Raw genomic sequence first — 13,693 nt, forward strand, 5'->3', positions numbered from 1 at the left:
GCGTCACGCGCGAGGGGAGTGTAAACAGGAAGCGGCCGCCCGCGAGCCGGGGTGGGCAATGGCCGCCGCCATGGGCCGCGACCCGCCGGGGCCGGCCGAGGACGAGGCGCCGGGAGCGGCAGCAGCAGGAGCAGCAGCGGGAAGAGAAGGAGGAGGAGAAGAGGGCGAGGGGCGAGCGCGGGGCGGCGCGGAGGCCGGCGGCTGCTACCTGGCGCTGTGCGCGCGGCCCGTACACTTCGAGAAGGCGAACCCCGTGAACTGCGTGTTCTTCGACGAGGCCAACAAGCAGGTGGGGCGGCGGGCGGGCCGGGGGCTGCGGGGCCGGGCCGGGGGGTCAGCCCGAGCCGCTGCTGCTCCTCCCCTTGGCTTTGCTTCCCTCCCGTCCCTCGGCCGCCGGGCATGAACCCGGTTGTTCCCCCTCAGGACCTGTCATCGTGCTAGAGGCGGTAGAATTTTTTTGTTTTTCCTTTACCGATTTATTAGGTTGGATTTCACCTGCTTTACTCTCACTGCCCTAAGGTCTTTCTGGAATTCATCGGAGTCAGCACTTTTCCTTTCTGCTCCAAGTGTCCCCACCTGACTTGCAAACTTTGTCATTTTGCTCTTAGGTTAATTTGCCTGAAATTTTCACGCCCCTTTCAATTCCTGAAATTCAATATATTCAAAAAAAATGAATAATTACAGCTGTCTTTGTGGCACAGATCCAAGTGGCCGTTTCTTGGCTTTAGTGCTTTTAAGCAGGTTCTCCTTAATATCCATATGGGCTCCTGAGAGTTTAGCTCAGCACAGCTAAAAGATCCACAGGCTGTCATGTGCCTTATACAGATGTGGATACATTCCAATGTATAATTCCTCTAACTCTTCTTTGACCTCAGCATTCTTGGAGTTAGAACCTTCAAGCTTTCTTCCCCGTGTAGCTGCCGTGCCTTGCCCCATGTGTGGACATGATCAGTGGCATGTTTGGAGAGGGAGCAATATTTCTGGGGTGTGTTTCTTGCTGTTGCACTCTGTTCAGAATGATTACAGAAACATTTGGGCTGGAAAAGGGCTCTGAGATCATCGAGTCCAGCCTTTCACCGAACACCATCTTGTCAGCTGGACCAGGGCACTGAGTGCCACATCCAGGCTTTCCTTAAACAGCTCCAGGTGCAGTAACACCACCACCTCCCTGGGCAGAATATTCCCGTGTCTAATCACCCTTTCAGGGAAGAAATTCTTCCTGATGTCCAACCTAACCCTTCTCCAGTACAGCTTAAGGTGATGTTTTCTGGTTCTGTCACTGGTTTCTGGGAGAAGAGGCCAGTGCTCACATGGCTGCAGCCTTTTTGAGGGAGTTGTAGGGAGCAATAAGGTCCCCCCCGAGCCTCCTTTTCCTCAGGCTAAACAAATCCATCTCCCACAGCTGCTCCTTGTAGGACTTGTGCTCCAGACCTTCCCCAGCTCTGTTACCCTTCTCTGGACACGCTCCAGCCCCTCAGTGTGCTTCCTGAATTGAGGGGCCTGGAATTGGACACAGCACTTGAGGTGTGGCCTCACCACTGCAGAGTACAGGGGGATAATCACTGCCCTGGTCCTGCTGGCCACACTATCCATGATACATTTTATGTATCTTGGTTTCTGGTTTCTTGGCCACCTGGGCACTGCTGGCTCTTGTTCAGCTGCTGTCATCCAGCATCTCCAGGTCCTTTTGCACTGGGCCACTTTCCAGATATTTCTTCTTATAAACCATTACCTTTGAGGGCCACTTGAAGTACCCTGTCCGGAGACGCTGTATCATAGTGTGGATGTGATATAACTACATAGAAGCTGGTTGTTGAGAGCTCACTTGAAAGATCATATTTTCCAGTGTAAATTTATTTCTCTGTGTTTTCTTGTTATATAAAGTAGTTTGCAGTGTGTCTCTGAATCATTTGTAACCAGCATTTCAATGACACTTTCCCATGTGAGAGATGTGTCCGTGCAATCTTCTCATCTTGCTGAGATTAAGAGAGGGTTGCCTTCTTTTTCTGTCTCCATAATATTAAAAATAGTTAAACCAAGTATTTATCATTCTAGTAAGGCTGTGGACTTGCTTGCAATTTATAATCTCGATATGTGTATTTCCTGCCTGAGCATAGTGGACTGGCAGCGTGGCTGATAGTGCAGAAAAATGTCCCTGTCACCCTGAGACCTGCTCTGTGTGCCTGGTGCTGCTGCACACACACACAAGAAGTACCAATAAGGCATTTGCCTTTTCTTTTTCCAAGCTAGGCATAGTTTGTAACATCATGACTTTTTTTTTTTTTCTTTTTCTTGGTTATCTTATTCCAGCTCAATACGTGTCATACCTCTAGCAGGTTTTATACACTTATATGTGAAGCTGGGCTAAAGGAATTCTTAGATATAGGGCATATTGGCTGAAGCTCCTTAGGTAAAATCTATTGAAAATCTCTATGAAAATCTATTACTATTAAACTATTCTGTTTAATAACATGTTCTGACAAGATCAGGCTTCGGGGTCATTGAGTTCCCAGTCCCCAAGCTGAGATCCTTTTTGTTTTAAACAAAGCCTTGATGTCTTAGATACTTTTACTAGGAAAATATAAAAGAAACAAAACCAAGATAAAGGTTTATAAAGATTTGTACTGATTTAACTTGCCCAGTAGTTCAGAATATGCCTGCAAGACTGTTGCAGTACCATGCAATCTGACAACTCAAAGTAAACTTGGAATTCCAGATTGTCTCAGTGTGAACTGTTAGATCTGCAGAAGAACAAAAATTGTGTCTAGTAAAAAAAATTAAAAGATGTGGCTTATAGAAGAGGAAGCAGGTGAAGGTTATGACTTTGAAAGAGTTAAATATATACATTCAAAACTTTTTCTGTAGGTTTTTGCTGTTCGATCTGGTGGAGCTACAGGGGTTGTTGTTAAAGGTTTGGAGGACAGAAATCCTATTTCCTTCAGGTAAGGCACCTTTATGTTGGGATAGAATGATGCAATCTTCAAATTATGTGATGGTTGGTCCTGATCCGCTGTAATTCAGGCATAAAACTGACAAATAATTGACAAGTAATTGTGATCCTATTTTGACTTCTTCTTAGGTACAATCTTGCAATTAAGAGGGTAAGCTTTTCCCTCCCTGTGGTCTCTGGGGGGAAGAAGTAATTAGGCTGTGACTTCTTTTTTTTAAACAACAGTCTTTTACTATAACATGCTGTACATATGAGAGAGTGATTCCTACAGCACAATGACATATCCAAGGATACAGTTTAGCAAGTGATGTCTGTGATTCAAGCACAATGTCCAAACCTAGTTGTAGGTTTCTCATGTTCTGTTCCTTATTTCATCTGAATGGGCTTCTCCTATGTCTTCTATTTCTTGTGGAAACATTTTTGCAGAATTTGACAACAGTAAACTATTTTATATATGTCTCTGTGAAAAGTTATGGCTCTTTGTATTCTGCTGTGTGCATATGTAAGGAAGTGTTCCTTTATTCCATATCAATCCAAATATGGATGAAGCAATTTGTAATAAAATTTGTTTACTGTGATCTCTTGGATATTGCACAGGGCCTGTCCTGAAAGTTGCTGGGTTTATTTTTCTTACTCATTTGATTACGCTTGCCAATCCTGAAGGAGCTGAAAATATTTAGTATACTTCATGCTGTTCCAAGTGTTTTCATACTTGACTGTCTCTCTCTTTGGCCTGACTTAATAGCACATGCTGGAGGAACTATATATGCCTTATTCATGCCAGTTGTGCTGATGCTTGTTTGGTAAGAATACTTTTAAAATTTATTTAATTTTAAACAGCCTCACTCTCTTTTTAACATCAGAAGTTCTTCCAGAGGCTGTATCCTAGTGGGAAAGGAAGATTGTGTCAACTAGCAGTAGTTCTGGAAGTAATGGAGCAGATTGCAGGATGCTGGTGTCCAGAACTGAGGATGCAGGTTTGGATAGTCCCAGAGGTTCCAGTTCCACATCACAGGCCAACAGAGCTGAGCATTTGCAGTGGTTTCAGGTGCTAATTTGTGTGAGCTTAGCCATGATTCTGCAATTGATGTGTTCAGGACTTTGAAGAGTGAGCTGCCATTTTCTGTTCAGTCTGGGTTTTGAATATATTAGTCAGGCAAGAGTAATAATCTGTATTCAGCAGCATTTGCATGACCTTTTTTTTTTCCTCCATCATTGTCTTTTTTAGGGTATATTCTTTACGAAACTATTTTAGATTATATTCCCATAACTTCTGTTTCTTTCTGTATAGGATGGAGGATAAAGGAGAAGTGAAGTGCATCAAATTTTCCTTGGGGAACAAGATTCTGGCTGTGCAGAGAACTTTGAAAAGTGTGGTAAGAAATGTACACCCTGCAGCTAGGGAATTGGAGCTGGAAATCCTCTAGTTCCAGAGTAAAACTCTTTGAGACAAATATTCAAGAAGTCTATTGGCTAACATCAGCTGTAGTGAAAATTTCTCCATCATTCTGAGAGGCTGATCAGGCAGCATTGTCTTGCTAGTATCATAATTTAAACAAAAAGTGTAAAGGGGAACCAATTCTGGCAAGAGTGAGGGGGAACAGAAGTTTTTCTTCTGATATATATATTGCATCTAAGACAATTGGATAAACTAATATCTATTCTATCTATGTATCTTGTCTGTGCTTCATTATTGCTAATCCACTTAATGGGTGTTTTTGCAGGATTTTTTGAATTTTATTCCAGATAGCCCTCAGCTAGAATATACACAGGAATGTAAGGTGAGTTAAATGTCCCAAGCTTATATGCTTAAGGGAAACTCTGTTGTTAGTTAGGCTGGTGACTACAAGAGAACTCACTGAGGTGCCTTTAAAAACACTAACATCAGGGAAATGAGATGTCAGCACTGCTGTCTATTGAAACTGAGTGAACAAACAGGTATTAACAATACCAGAAAAAACTTCCTGTCTTGTGAATGTAATTGTTTCCTAGAGGGATCAGAAATGCTGTGGGGGCAACAAATGTCAAGGTTTGGTAAGGAGAAGAGACAAAGTGCTGATGATCCTGATGTTTCTGTGCTGCCCACAGAAACAGTGGGCAGTGATTGTATTAGTGCCAGATATGTTAATATGGATGTTCTTTCCTAATGTCACTAATCAGTAATAGTAAGCTATTACTAGTTTTCTTATTAGGTTTGCTATTTTTTAATAATCCTTCTAATTGTTGATGATTATTTACCAGAAACAAGTACCATTGTAATTGCTTGGTATTTTCCAACTTTTAACTAAAACAAATTTTTGGGTAATAGAATGCTAAAGTAAATTATTGTACATCTGATTTACACAGATCCTTTTATCCCTGTAGTTTTTAAAGCTGAAACAATGTCTGCTTCATTATTTAGGATTATGAGTTTAAGTAAACCATTCTAGCAAAACCTTTATGGTAATGAAAGTAGTGAAAGGAGTAGATTCTGAGTGAAGTCATGGCAAATTTTTTCATTTAGTTTTTAGTTTCTCTCAAACTCTCTTCCTGCTTTTCATGTCAGGAACTGGTTGAATTGGCAGTAGAATTTGAAGCAGAGGAACTTCGTTTTATCTCGAGTGAAAATAAAATTTGATTGTATAATAAACTTGCAAATCTTACATGCTGCCAAAGATCCAGGTCCTACAGTAATTGTGTTCATGTGTAGTTTGGGAATGCATTATAAAAGCAGCTGATGCATGCTGGATGTCTGGTTGGCCAAAAGTATTAACTCCAGAGATTGGATACCTAAATTGCCTTTGGTCTTGTGTTCATCATTTAGTAATATTAGCTTACCTGAATAGTTAATTTTTCCAAGTAAAAGAGTGTTTGTTTACTTGTTTGTTAAAGACAAAGAATGCCAATATTCTAGGATTCTGCTGGACAAGTTCTACAGAAATTGTCTTCATCACAGATCAAGGAATTGAATTCTACCAGGTAATACAAATAGCTCCCGTAGGACATACTTAGAGATGTGAAAATGTAAATTTGTAACAGCATATTTGAATTCTTTTGTTGTCTCTGTAACTGAGAAAGTGTGCTGCTAAAAAAGCAATTTTTGCTATTTGGTTTGCAGACTACAATTTAAAGTTTTTTAAGAAGAATACATTTTTAGGTCAGGGCAAATTTATCATTTACAGGTTTTAAGACTTTGTATAAAGGAGTACTCACCTAAGCCTTGGGAACTCTCGATAAAGAGATGCTCTTGACTTGTATGGAAATGAGTATTTTAATCTAATGTGAAATACCACTTCACACAAAACAAATCAGCATTGGGGGAGATGTGTAAATACTTAAAAGGTGGCAAAGAACTAATAATTGACCAGCTAGTACCCTTCTGCAACTTGGAGCTTTGTCCTAGACCCTTTATGTAACATGTAATTTCCTTTGCATGTGTTTTTAAAGATGTCTAATGAATAAATAACTCTTTCTAACGTTCATGGTAATGGATATTCAAACACTTCCTTAAAAAAAGGTGTGCTATTTTCAATAGTTTCAGTCGTAGAGCTAAGACAGAATGTTTCTCATGGTTACTGTTACTAATAACTAGTACTAAAGAAAGTTCCTGAAAAAGCAGCATTATTGCATGCTGATTGAGGGGGAGAATATATATTTAGCACCTGAAAGGCTTATGAATGTCAACCCTGCAGGTAAAAGGACTAAATCAAATAAGTGTCTTTTAAAAGAGGGGATATTTAAGCCCTTGAAATTAAGAGAATTGATTTACATACTTTAAAAAAAAAAAAAAAGATTAAGGAGGCTGGGGAATGAAGGCAGCAAGAATATTGTTAGAAGAACTTTTTAATCAAACTTCACTAGTTGTATCAAGCCAGGTGTTTTCTCCACTTTGCACAGAACTTATATCCAGATCTGGATGAGTGGAAAAACACAGCACCTTTAGGCTCATTAGTACTTGATGTGTATTCTTTCTTAGCTACAGTAAACTGGGGCCTCAGCTGTAATTGTCAGGTTTCTGATTTTTAATTCTAGCATGGTAATCATCTTTACATGTGTCTGTTTCTTGCTTAACCTTTCTCCTGTGCATTAATTACCATTTATGCTGTTGGAATCCTGGTGGTAGTATAATGATAATATTCCGTGTTTCCAGGTATTGCCAGAGAAACGAAGTTTAAAGCTCCTGAAGAATCAGAGTATTAATGTCAATTGGTACATGTATTGTCCAGAGAGCTCTGTTATCCTTCTTTCCACCACTGTCCTTGGAAATGTCCTGCAGCCATTCTATTTCAAGGTAAAGGGATATGTTCCAAACTTGCATTGTCATTTTTTCCTAAACTGCTTCTTCATCCAAATATTCTGTTGCTTGAATTTCTTCCAAAAGGTGCATATGTTCATATCCTTGTATGACAATAAGCAAATCTATAATGTAGCTTCTAGGTGATGGCTTAAAATTAGGTAATTCACTCTTTCTTACATGCTCTTTGGAAAGATGTGTGTCCAGACAAGGCTGGACAGCTGACCTTGGGAGAGGAAAGAAAAAATTGGTGGTGACTAAATATTTGTCAACTTAAATGTCTTTAATTTTTTTTTCATTTAAATAGGTATTTATGATTTACTTTTAATATGAACATTTGCTGTCTGTAATATGATAAAGCAAAAATAAGAGCCGTTCTCTTGTGATTATATTTATAACCTCCCTGATATGACTGGATGAAAAAGAGATAAAGAAAAGAGGTAGCACTTAAGAAAAAACTGTTGTCCCAAGCTAGAGAGGGCTTTGTCTACAGTAGTTTTTCTTTTGGTGTTTTTTGCTGTGGGCAACACTTATTGTTACTGGGAAAATATTTTGCTTTTTGTCTTGGAAAAAGTGTGCTGTGAAAACCAGAATCTGCTTTCAGTTAATGATGCAGTCAGGTGATTTTAAAAATTAGGAAAAGAACTGCAGCATTTATCTTGCTCCTGTCAATGGATTAGGAAGATTTCTGTGGCAGTTTAAGGGAAGAGATTGAAAAGCATCTTATTCACGAGTTTCCTGGTCTGTGTTAATCTTGTGTAGGGTCTGTACTGCTTCCTGAAATGATGTTCCCTTAGGTGGCTGGGAGGAACCTACTAGCCTTTCACAGTTTTCTTTTTAACAACTTAGGTTATGGTTCCCTTCCCATTTTGTGTCAAGTTGTAGCTTTAAGTGAAATAATTTTTATCTTGTGTTCAGAAGGTCATATTTAAAGATCTCTTGAGAAAAGTCCTGTACTAAAGTAATACTTGAAAATAGAGATCTAGCAAAGGAAGTAGTTCTGTAGTATTCACACTTCACTCTCGAGAATGAATCAGTAAGAATAGGAAGTTAATTTCAATAGAAGCTTTGGAAACAGTGAAAACTTGCTTAAATATGAATTCCATAGAAAAGAGGAAGAGGAAAGCAGAAGCCTTGGGCAGGAGAAGGGATGTGCTCTAAGTAGAAGGCAGGAACTAAAGGAGACTGTGACTGGTAGGAGGTAGTGATATTTTCTCCTTCCCAGGAAGCAGTTATTTAAGAGTTGGAGTATATACTTTTCTGGAAGAGGGAAAGTAAGTTAAGAGAATTTCTGTTTGAGATCTCCAGACCAATTGTACTTGGGATTTGCATACAAATTTGCCTTGACTGACTTGAAATAGAAATATTTTTGTAGCTGAAGTCATAAAATCAAGATGATGAAGCTTCTGAAGTTACAGAGGTGTGCGTTAAGAGTCACTTGGGGGTTTTTAGGGAAAGAAAGCACAAAACCTTTTCGTTTGGGCTATGACCGCCCTTCGCCTCGAGGGGGCGCTGTGATGCAGCGTTTGGGCAAAGGCGGCTCCTCCCTTTCGCTTCAGGTCGTGACAGTTCTTGTTTTGCTTTTTAACAGAGCGGGACCATGGCAAAACTATCAAAATTTGAAATTGAGTTGCCTGCAGCACCCAAGTCATCCAAGCTCAGCCTTTCTGAAAGAGATATTGCTATGGCTACAATGTGCGTATCTCGCTTTCTTGGGAGGGTGGGGCAGTGTGGGAATGCTGGAGGAAGGGAAGGACGTTACAATGGTTGCACTTGTTTCTTGTTTTAGCAGTGCTGTTGCTTAAAAGCACTTCAGATACTGCCTTGAACAAAGCATCTAAACAACCCTCTTGGGGCAAGGTGGGGAGGGGCAGCAAATGGAGAAGTCTTACATCACATTGTTCTGGATTACCACAGAAATTTGGAGAATGTTTCATTTCTTTGTTGAAATTTTGGTAGAGGAATCGTTCACAGATGCCAGACTTGATAAATGACAATGCATGGCCTATAGTCATGCAAGTATTGTTTAATCTTTCACTTTTAATTAAATGATTACCTGACTTAGAGTCAAACATTTTATCCCAGAAGAAAGGATGAGATTACCTAAGAGACTGGTAGAGTTCTTAATTGAAAATAATCCTTTAATCCTGTTGTCCTGTTAGATACGGGCAGCTTTACGTTCTCTATTTGAGGCATCACTCAAGGACTTCCAACAGCACAGGAGCAGAAGTAGTGCTCTATCACTTACCCAGGTAAGAGCAGAATGAAGAACTTTAGTGGCAGTTCACATCTGTGTCAGTGTTGTGCTTTAATCCCAATTGGCAAGTACCACCAGCTGCTCCCCCAAACCGCTGGTGGGAGGGGCAGGAAAATCAGAAAAAGGTCAAACTCATAGGTTGAGATAAAACCAGTTTAATAAGTGAAATTAGGTAAAAAAGTAATAGTAGTAGTAATGAAAAGTGCATGGAGGAGGGAATAAGACCCATGAAAAGCAAGTGACACAGCAACAGTTACCACCCAGCCTGTCCCAAGCACTGACCTGTACCTTCTGGCCAACTTCCCCTACTTTATATATCAAGTATGATGTCCTAGCATATGGAATATCCCTTTGGCCAGTTCTGGTCTGCTGTGCTGGCCTTGCTCCCTCCCAGCTTCTTGCACACCTCGCTGGCAGAGCATGGGAAATCAAAAAGTCCTTGGCTTAGAGTAAGCACTGTTTAGCAACAACTAAAACATCAGTATCTTATCAGTGTTATTCTCATACTAAATCCAAAATACAGCACTGTATCAGTTTCTAGGAAGAAAATAAACTGAGTCCCAGCAAAACTAGGACAAAAAGACATCTTATATTGGCTTGTTGACCAGTTCTCATTTCTCTTTGTTTCTATAGAGAGGGCTCCTGTAAGAAGACACATATTTTAAAGCTGAACAGAACTGGGAAGTTTGCACTGAATGTAGTGGATAACTTGGTGGTAGTACATCATCAGGATACTGAGGTCTGATTTATTTATATTGTGTTGTGCCATAACTTTGAGAATTTAGGGGCAGGTTTTAATAACCTAATAATTTAATTTAGAAATTATTTTTCTTTGGGCTTAGCTTGGCCAAAACCCAGAGTATTTGCAGGAATAAAGCCAGAACACTGTAAGAGATTCAAATGTATCCTTCTGTCCTGATGGGCTAACATATAATCGGGGCTGCTGGTAATGCCTGCTTTTTTCTTACACTTTTTGCTTCTTGTCAGTTTGCTATGATGCTTTGCTGCTCCACTGTGTAGGCTTTTAATGCATTGTATGAAGAAGTAGAGTTAAATTGGATACTAAATTATTAATCCTGGGAAACTTACCATATCACAAACATTTGAATGATAATGTTTCTGTGACACAAACATAAGCTCCTTTAGTCTGAAGGCCTGGCTCTCTAAAAACTTGTATGAGCACAAACCTCCTTGTGCATCTTGGTAGCACAGTTAAAACTTCTTATCTGTAGTCCCAGCAGCAAGGCTTGGTCAGTGGTTAAGCTAAAGTACCACTCTGCTGTTAACTTGGGAAAAGGCTTGGAGTTCTGGTATTATCTTTTGTTTATCCTCAAGAAGTGGGTCACATTACCTTCCTCGGGGGATTAGTTGATGTTTCAGTTATATTTCATGTTAATTCTACACATTAGCATTTAACCCAGAGCACTTCCTCCCCTGTGTTTTGGTCAAACGATAAACATGACTACAGAAACCCAGAAAACATTACTCACCTTGCCTTTGGGAGACCAGTAATTGAAATTTCACTGGCACTGAAAGCACAGCTGCTTTCCCTGGTGGTCCATGCTGGGTTAGAAGTGTTAGTGACTTGAGTTGAACCAGACTGAATGGTAGAAGTGTGAGGAAGATAGACAGTTTTCCTCAGAGTTTATGCAGTGTCAAAGTCATGTGTTGTGCAAGACAGACTGAGACTTTTTTCTAGGGCATGTAGTGACAGTTCTAGGGGCCGTGGTTTTAGACCAAAGGGAGATAGATTTAGATGGGATGCAAGGGATGCAGCTTTTCACAGTGAGGGTGGTGAGACCCTGGAACAGGATTCCCCATTGCTGAAATGGTTCAGTTCTAGTTTGGATGGGGCCTTGAACAGCCTGATCAGTGAAAAATGTCACCAACCCCAGTATATCCCTTCCAACCCCAACCATTCTATGGTTCTAACAGGGAATACTGGATGGAAATGTGAAAAGCAAACTGAATGCATTCAAATGAGTGGTGATTCACATCCATCAATACTAACTTCCTCTTTTTAATTGCAGACTTCAGTTATATTTGACATCAAGCTGAAGGGAGAATTTGATGGGTCCACAACAATCCATCAGTTTGTACTTCCACCTCGATCAATACAACCCTATCAGATACCTGTAGCAGGTAGAACCACTATATAATGAATAACCTAACACTTAGCAAGAGTACTTAAATGTAACAGCTCAGAGACAGGAGTGCTTCAGGTTACTAACACTTCAGTTACACATATTGGAGAGGGTGAGGAAGGAAGAAAGTAAGAAGCAATTGAGGAGAAGTTGGTGTTCCAAATGTGTGTGCCAACTACAGAAGAGTTGCTGTTTAAGGTGTGCATTTCCTATAGTACTTTGCTTTTACACTTGAAAAGTTTGGGTGTGGGGAGTTTTTTGGCCATGGCTCTCAAAGCTTGTGGGTGCTCAAAAGCACTTCATGCTTTTCTGGCTTAAGTCAGGACTGTGTGACTTATGAAGTTGGAGGCTGAAAGAAAATACAAGCTCAGAATCAAGTTTGGGACCAGTTTAATGCTACAATCAGTGTTAGGACTCAAATGCTTGGATTCTTCTTGGATTACCTTTCTGTTCTCCAGTCCTAGAAGTGTGACACCTCAAGCTGGGGATATAGAAATAGTCTGAGCATAGTTTCACTAGCAGGTGATAAAACAGTGAGGTTGTCTTTGTAGAAGAGAAAGATGCTTCTGTATAGAAAGATTGCACATTAAAAGCTCTAACATTTGATAGCAAGTATGATAAATCTGCAGATGGAGATTTGTATTAAACAAAGGCTAGGATCAGAATGTACCAACCACTCTTCCTTTTAAAGAGTATACATTTAAATACAGCAAATGAAATCTGTGTATCTAGAATTACAGTACTAGAGCTGGAATATTTCTACACACATTTCACTTGGCTGAGAAACAAAACAGTCATGTTTTGAAGGATTTGTTTGCCTTCTCAGCGTCAGATTTTCTTTGTAGATCTGGCTACACAGAGAAATGGATCTTTCTTTTTGACTAAATGCTAGAGTGTTACACTCCACATTTACCTTTTCAGCATAAAACACTTGGTACAGGGGAGCTGCCAGAGTTACTACTCTTCTTCACCTGATGTTCTTTTTTCTGCAGGCCCAGCCTCTGTGACAAGTCAGGCTCCTGTTCCATGTAAACTCTGTATCCTTTAAATCCTCTCAAGAAGTGAGAACCTCATTCTATGTATCAAGCAGGAAAGAAGGTCGCATTTGTTACCTTGGCTCCTTAACAGAGCAGTTCTGGCTGATTTTGCACATGTACCTCAAGACAAAATATGCTTCGTAATAGCCTCACAATGCTTTCAGAGAGTTGTAAAAACTGAAGTCTAGTATAATACCACATTTCCTGTTTATCTGAGACATGTGTGTGTAATGATTGAATAGGTACACCATAAAATTGAAGATATCATTCCAAGAGCATGGTTCAAAGCCTCAGAAGTGACAGTAAATGAAAGTATGTTAATGGGATCTGCTTCTCTATAGTAATGTAAATTCAGGAGAAACAGTTTAGCATCAATGTCAATATAGGTGTTAAAACCTTAACATTTAGATTCTTCTTCTTGGATTGTCTTTCAACCTGATATTATCATCAGTGCAAGTGAAGGTAAGTGGTGAGCTTTTGGGCTCTACAATATTCAATATCAGGATGGCAAGTTTACACTTGCAGTGCACAAAAGAGCTTAAAGCTGAAGGGACTTACTAGGTACATCTGCTGAGTTGATTGCTCTTGCTAGTGTTAACTAGAGGATTAGCTATCTCTACTACAACTTTTCAAGGGTAATGTTGCTCTAAAATATGGGCTTAGAAAGGCAAATAAACAATCTCAATGTGTTTTCATTTAAGGGTGGAAAAGTTGTAAGTCTAGGCTATACTGTACAAGACAATTCATTTTGTTTACTCCTTCAAATCAAGGTTACCTCTGGAGTCTTCAAGTGAAACTTGAACCTGTGGTTAACCTCCTGCTAGATAAAGGAAAACTAATGGATTTCCTTCTCCAAAGAAAAGAATGCAAAATGGTTATCCTGTCTGTATGCTCTCAAAGTAAGTTCAAGTGTGTTTTATGTATCTTGAAGGTACAATACTGCTTATTCATAAATATTCACCCAAGTTAGCTTAGCTGTTCTTAGAGATGAGATCACCTCTGAAGCTGCCTTGGTCCTTGGGATGTCATTTG

The 13,693-nt window shown here is 40.0% G+C and overlaps 1 protein-coding gene across 1 annotated transcript in view; it reads left to right on the forward strand.

Moving 5' to 3' along the window:
- The window catches only part of RMC1 (regulator of MON1-CCZ1), a 16,802-nt gene continuing 3,109 nt past the window's right edge, over positions 1–13,693 (forward strand). The window contains exons 1-13 of the mRNA XM_005490706.4: positions 1–289; positions 2,866–2,942; positions 4,242–4,326; positions 4,675–4,731; positions 5,822–5,908; positions 7,080–7,220; positions 8,815–8,918; positions 9,386–9,475; positions 10,114–10,219; positions 11,511–11,622; positions 12,617–12,661; positions 13,070–13,123; positions 13,432–13,560. Coding sequence (XP_005490763.1) covers positions 59–289; positions 2,866–2,942; positions 4,242–4,326; positions 4,675–4,731; positions 5,822–5,908; positions 7,080–7,220; positions 8,815–8,918; positions 9,386–9,475; positions 10,114–10,219; positions 11,511–11,622; positions 12,617–12,661; positions 13,070–13,123; positions 13,432–13,560 — 1,318 coding nt within the window. The 5' untranslated portion in view covers positions 1–58. The remainder of the gene's footprint in view (positions 290–2,865; positions 2,943–4,241; positions 4,327–4,674; positions 4,732–5,821; positions 5,909–7,079; positions 7,221–8,814; positions 8,919–9,385; positions 9,476–10,113; positions 10,220–11,510; positions 11,623–12,616; positions 12,662–13,069; positions 13,124–13,431; positions 13,561–13,693) is intronic.

This window comes from Zonotrichia albicollis, chromosome 1, assembly GCF_047830755.1.
Source record: "Zonotrichia albicollis isolate bZonAlb1 chromosome 1, bZonAlb1.hap1, whole genome shotgun sequence".
Taxonomy (NCBI): domain Eukaryota; kingdom Metazoa; phylum Chordata; class Aves; order Passeriformes; family Passerellidae; genus Zonotrichia; species Zonotrichia albicollis.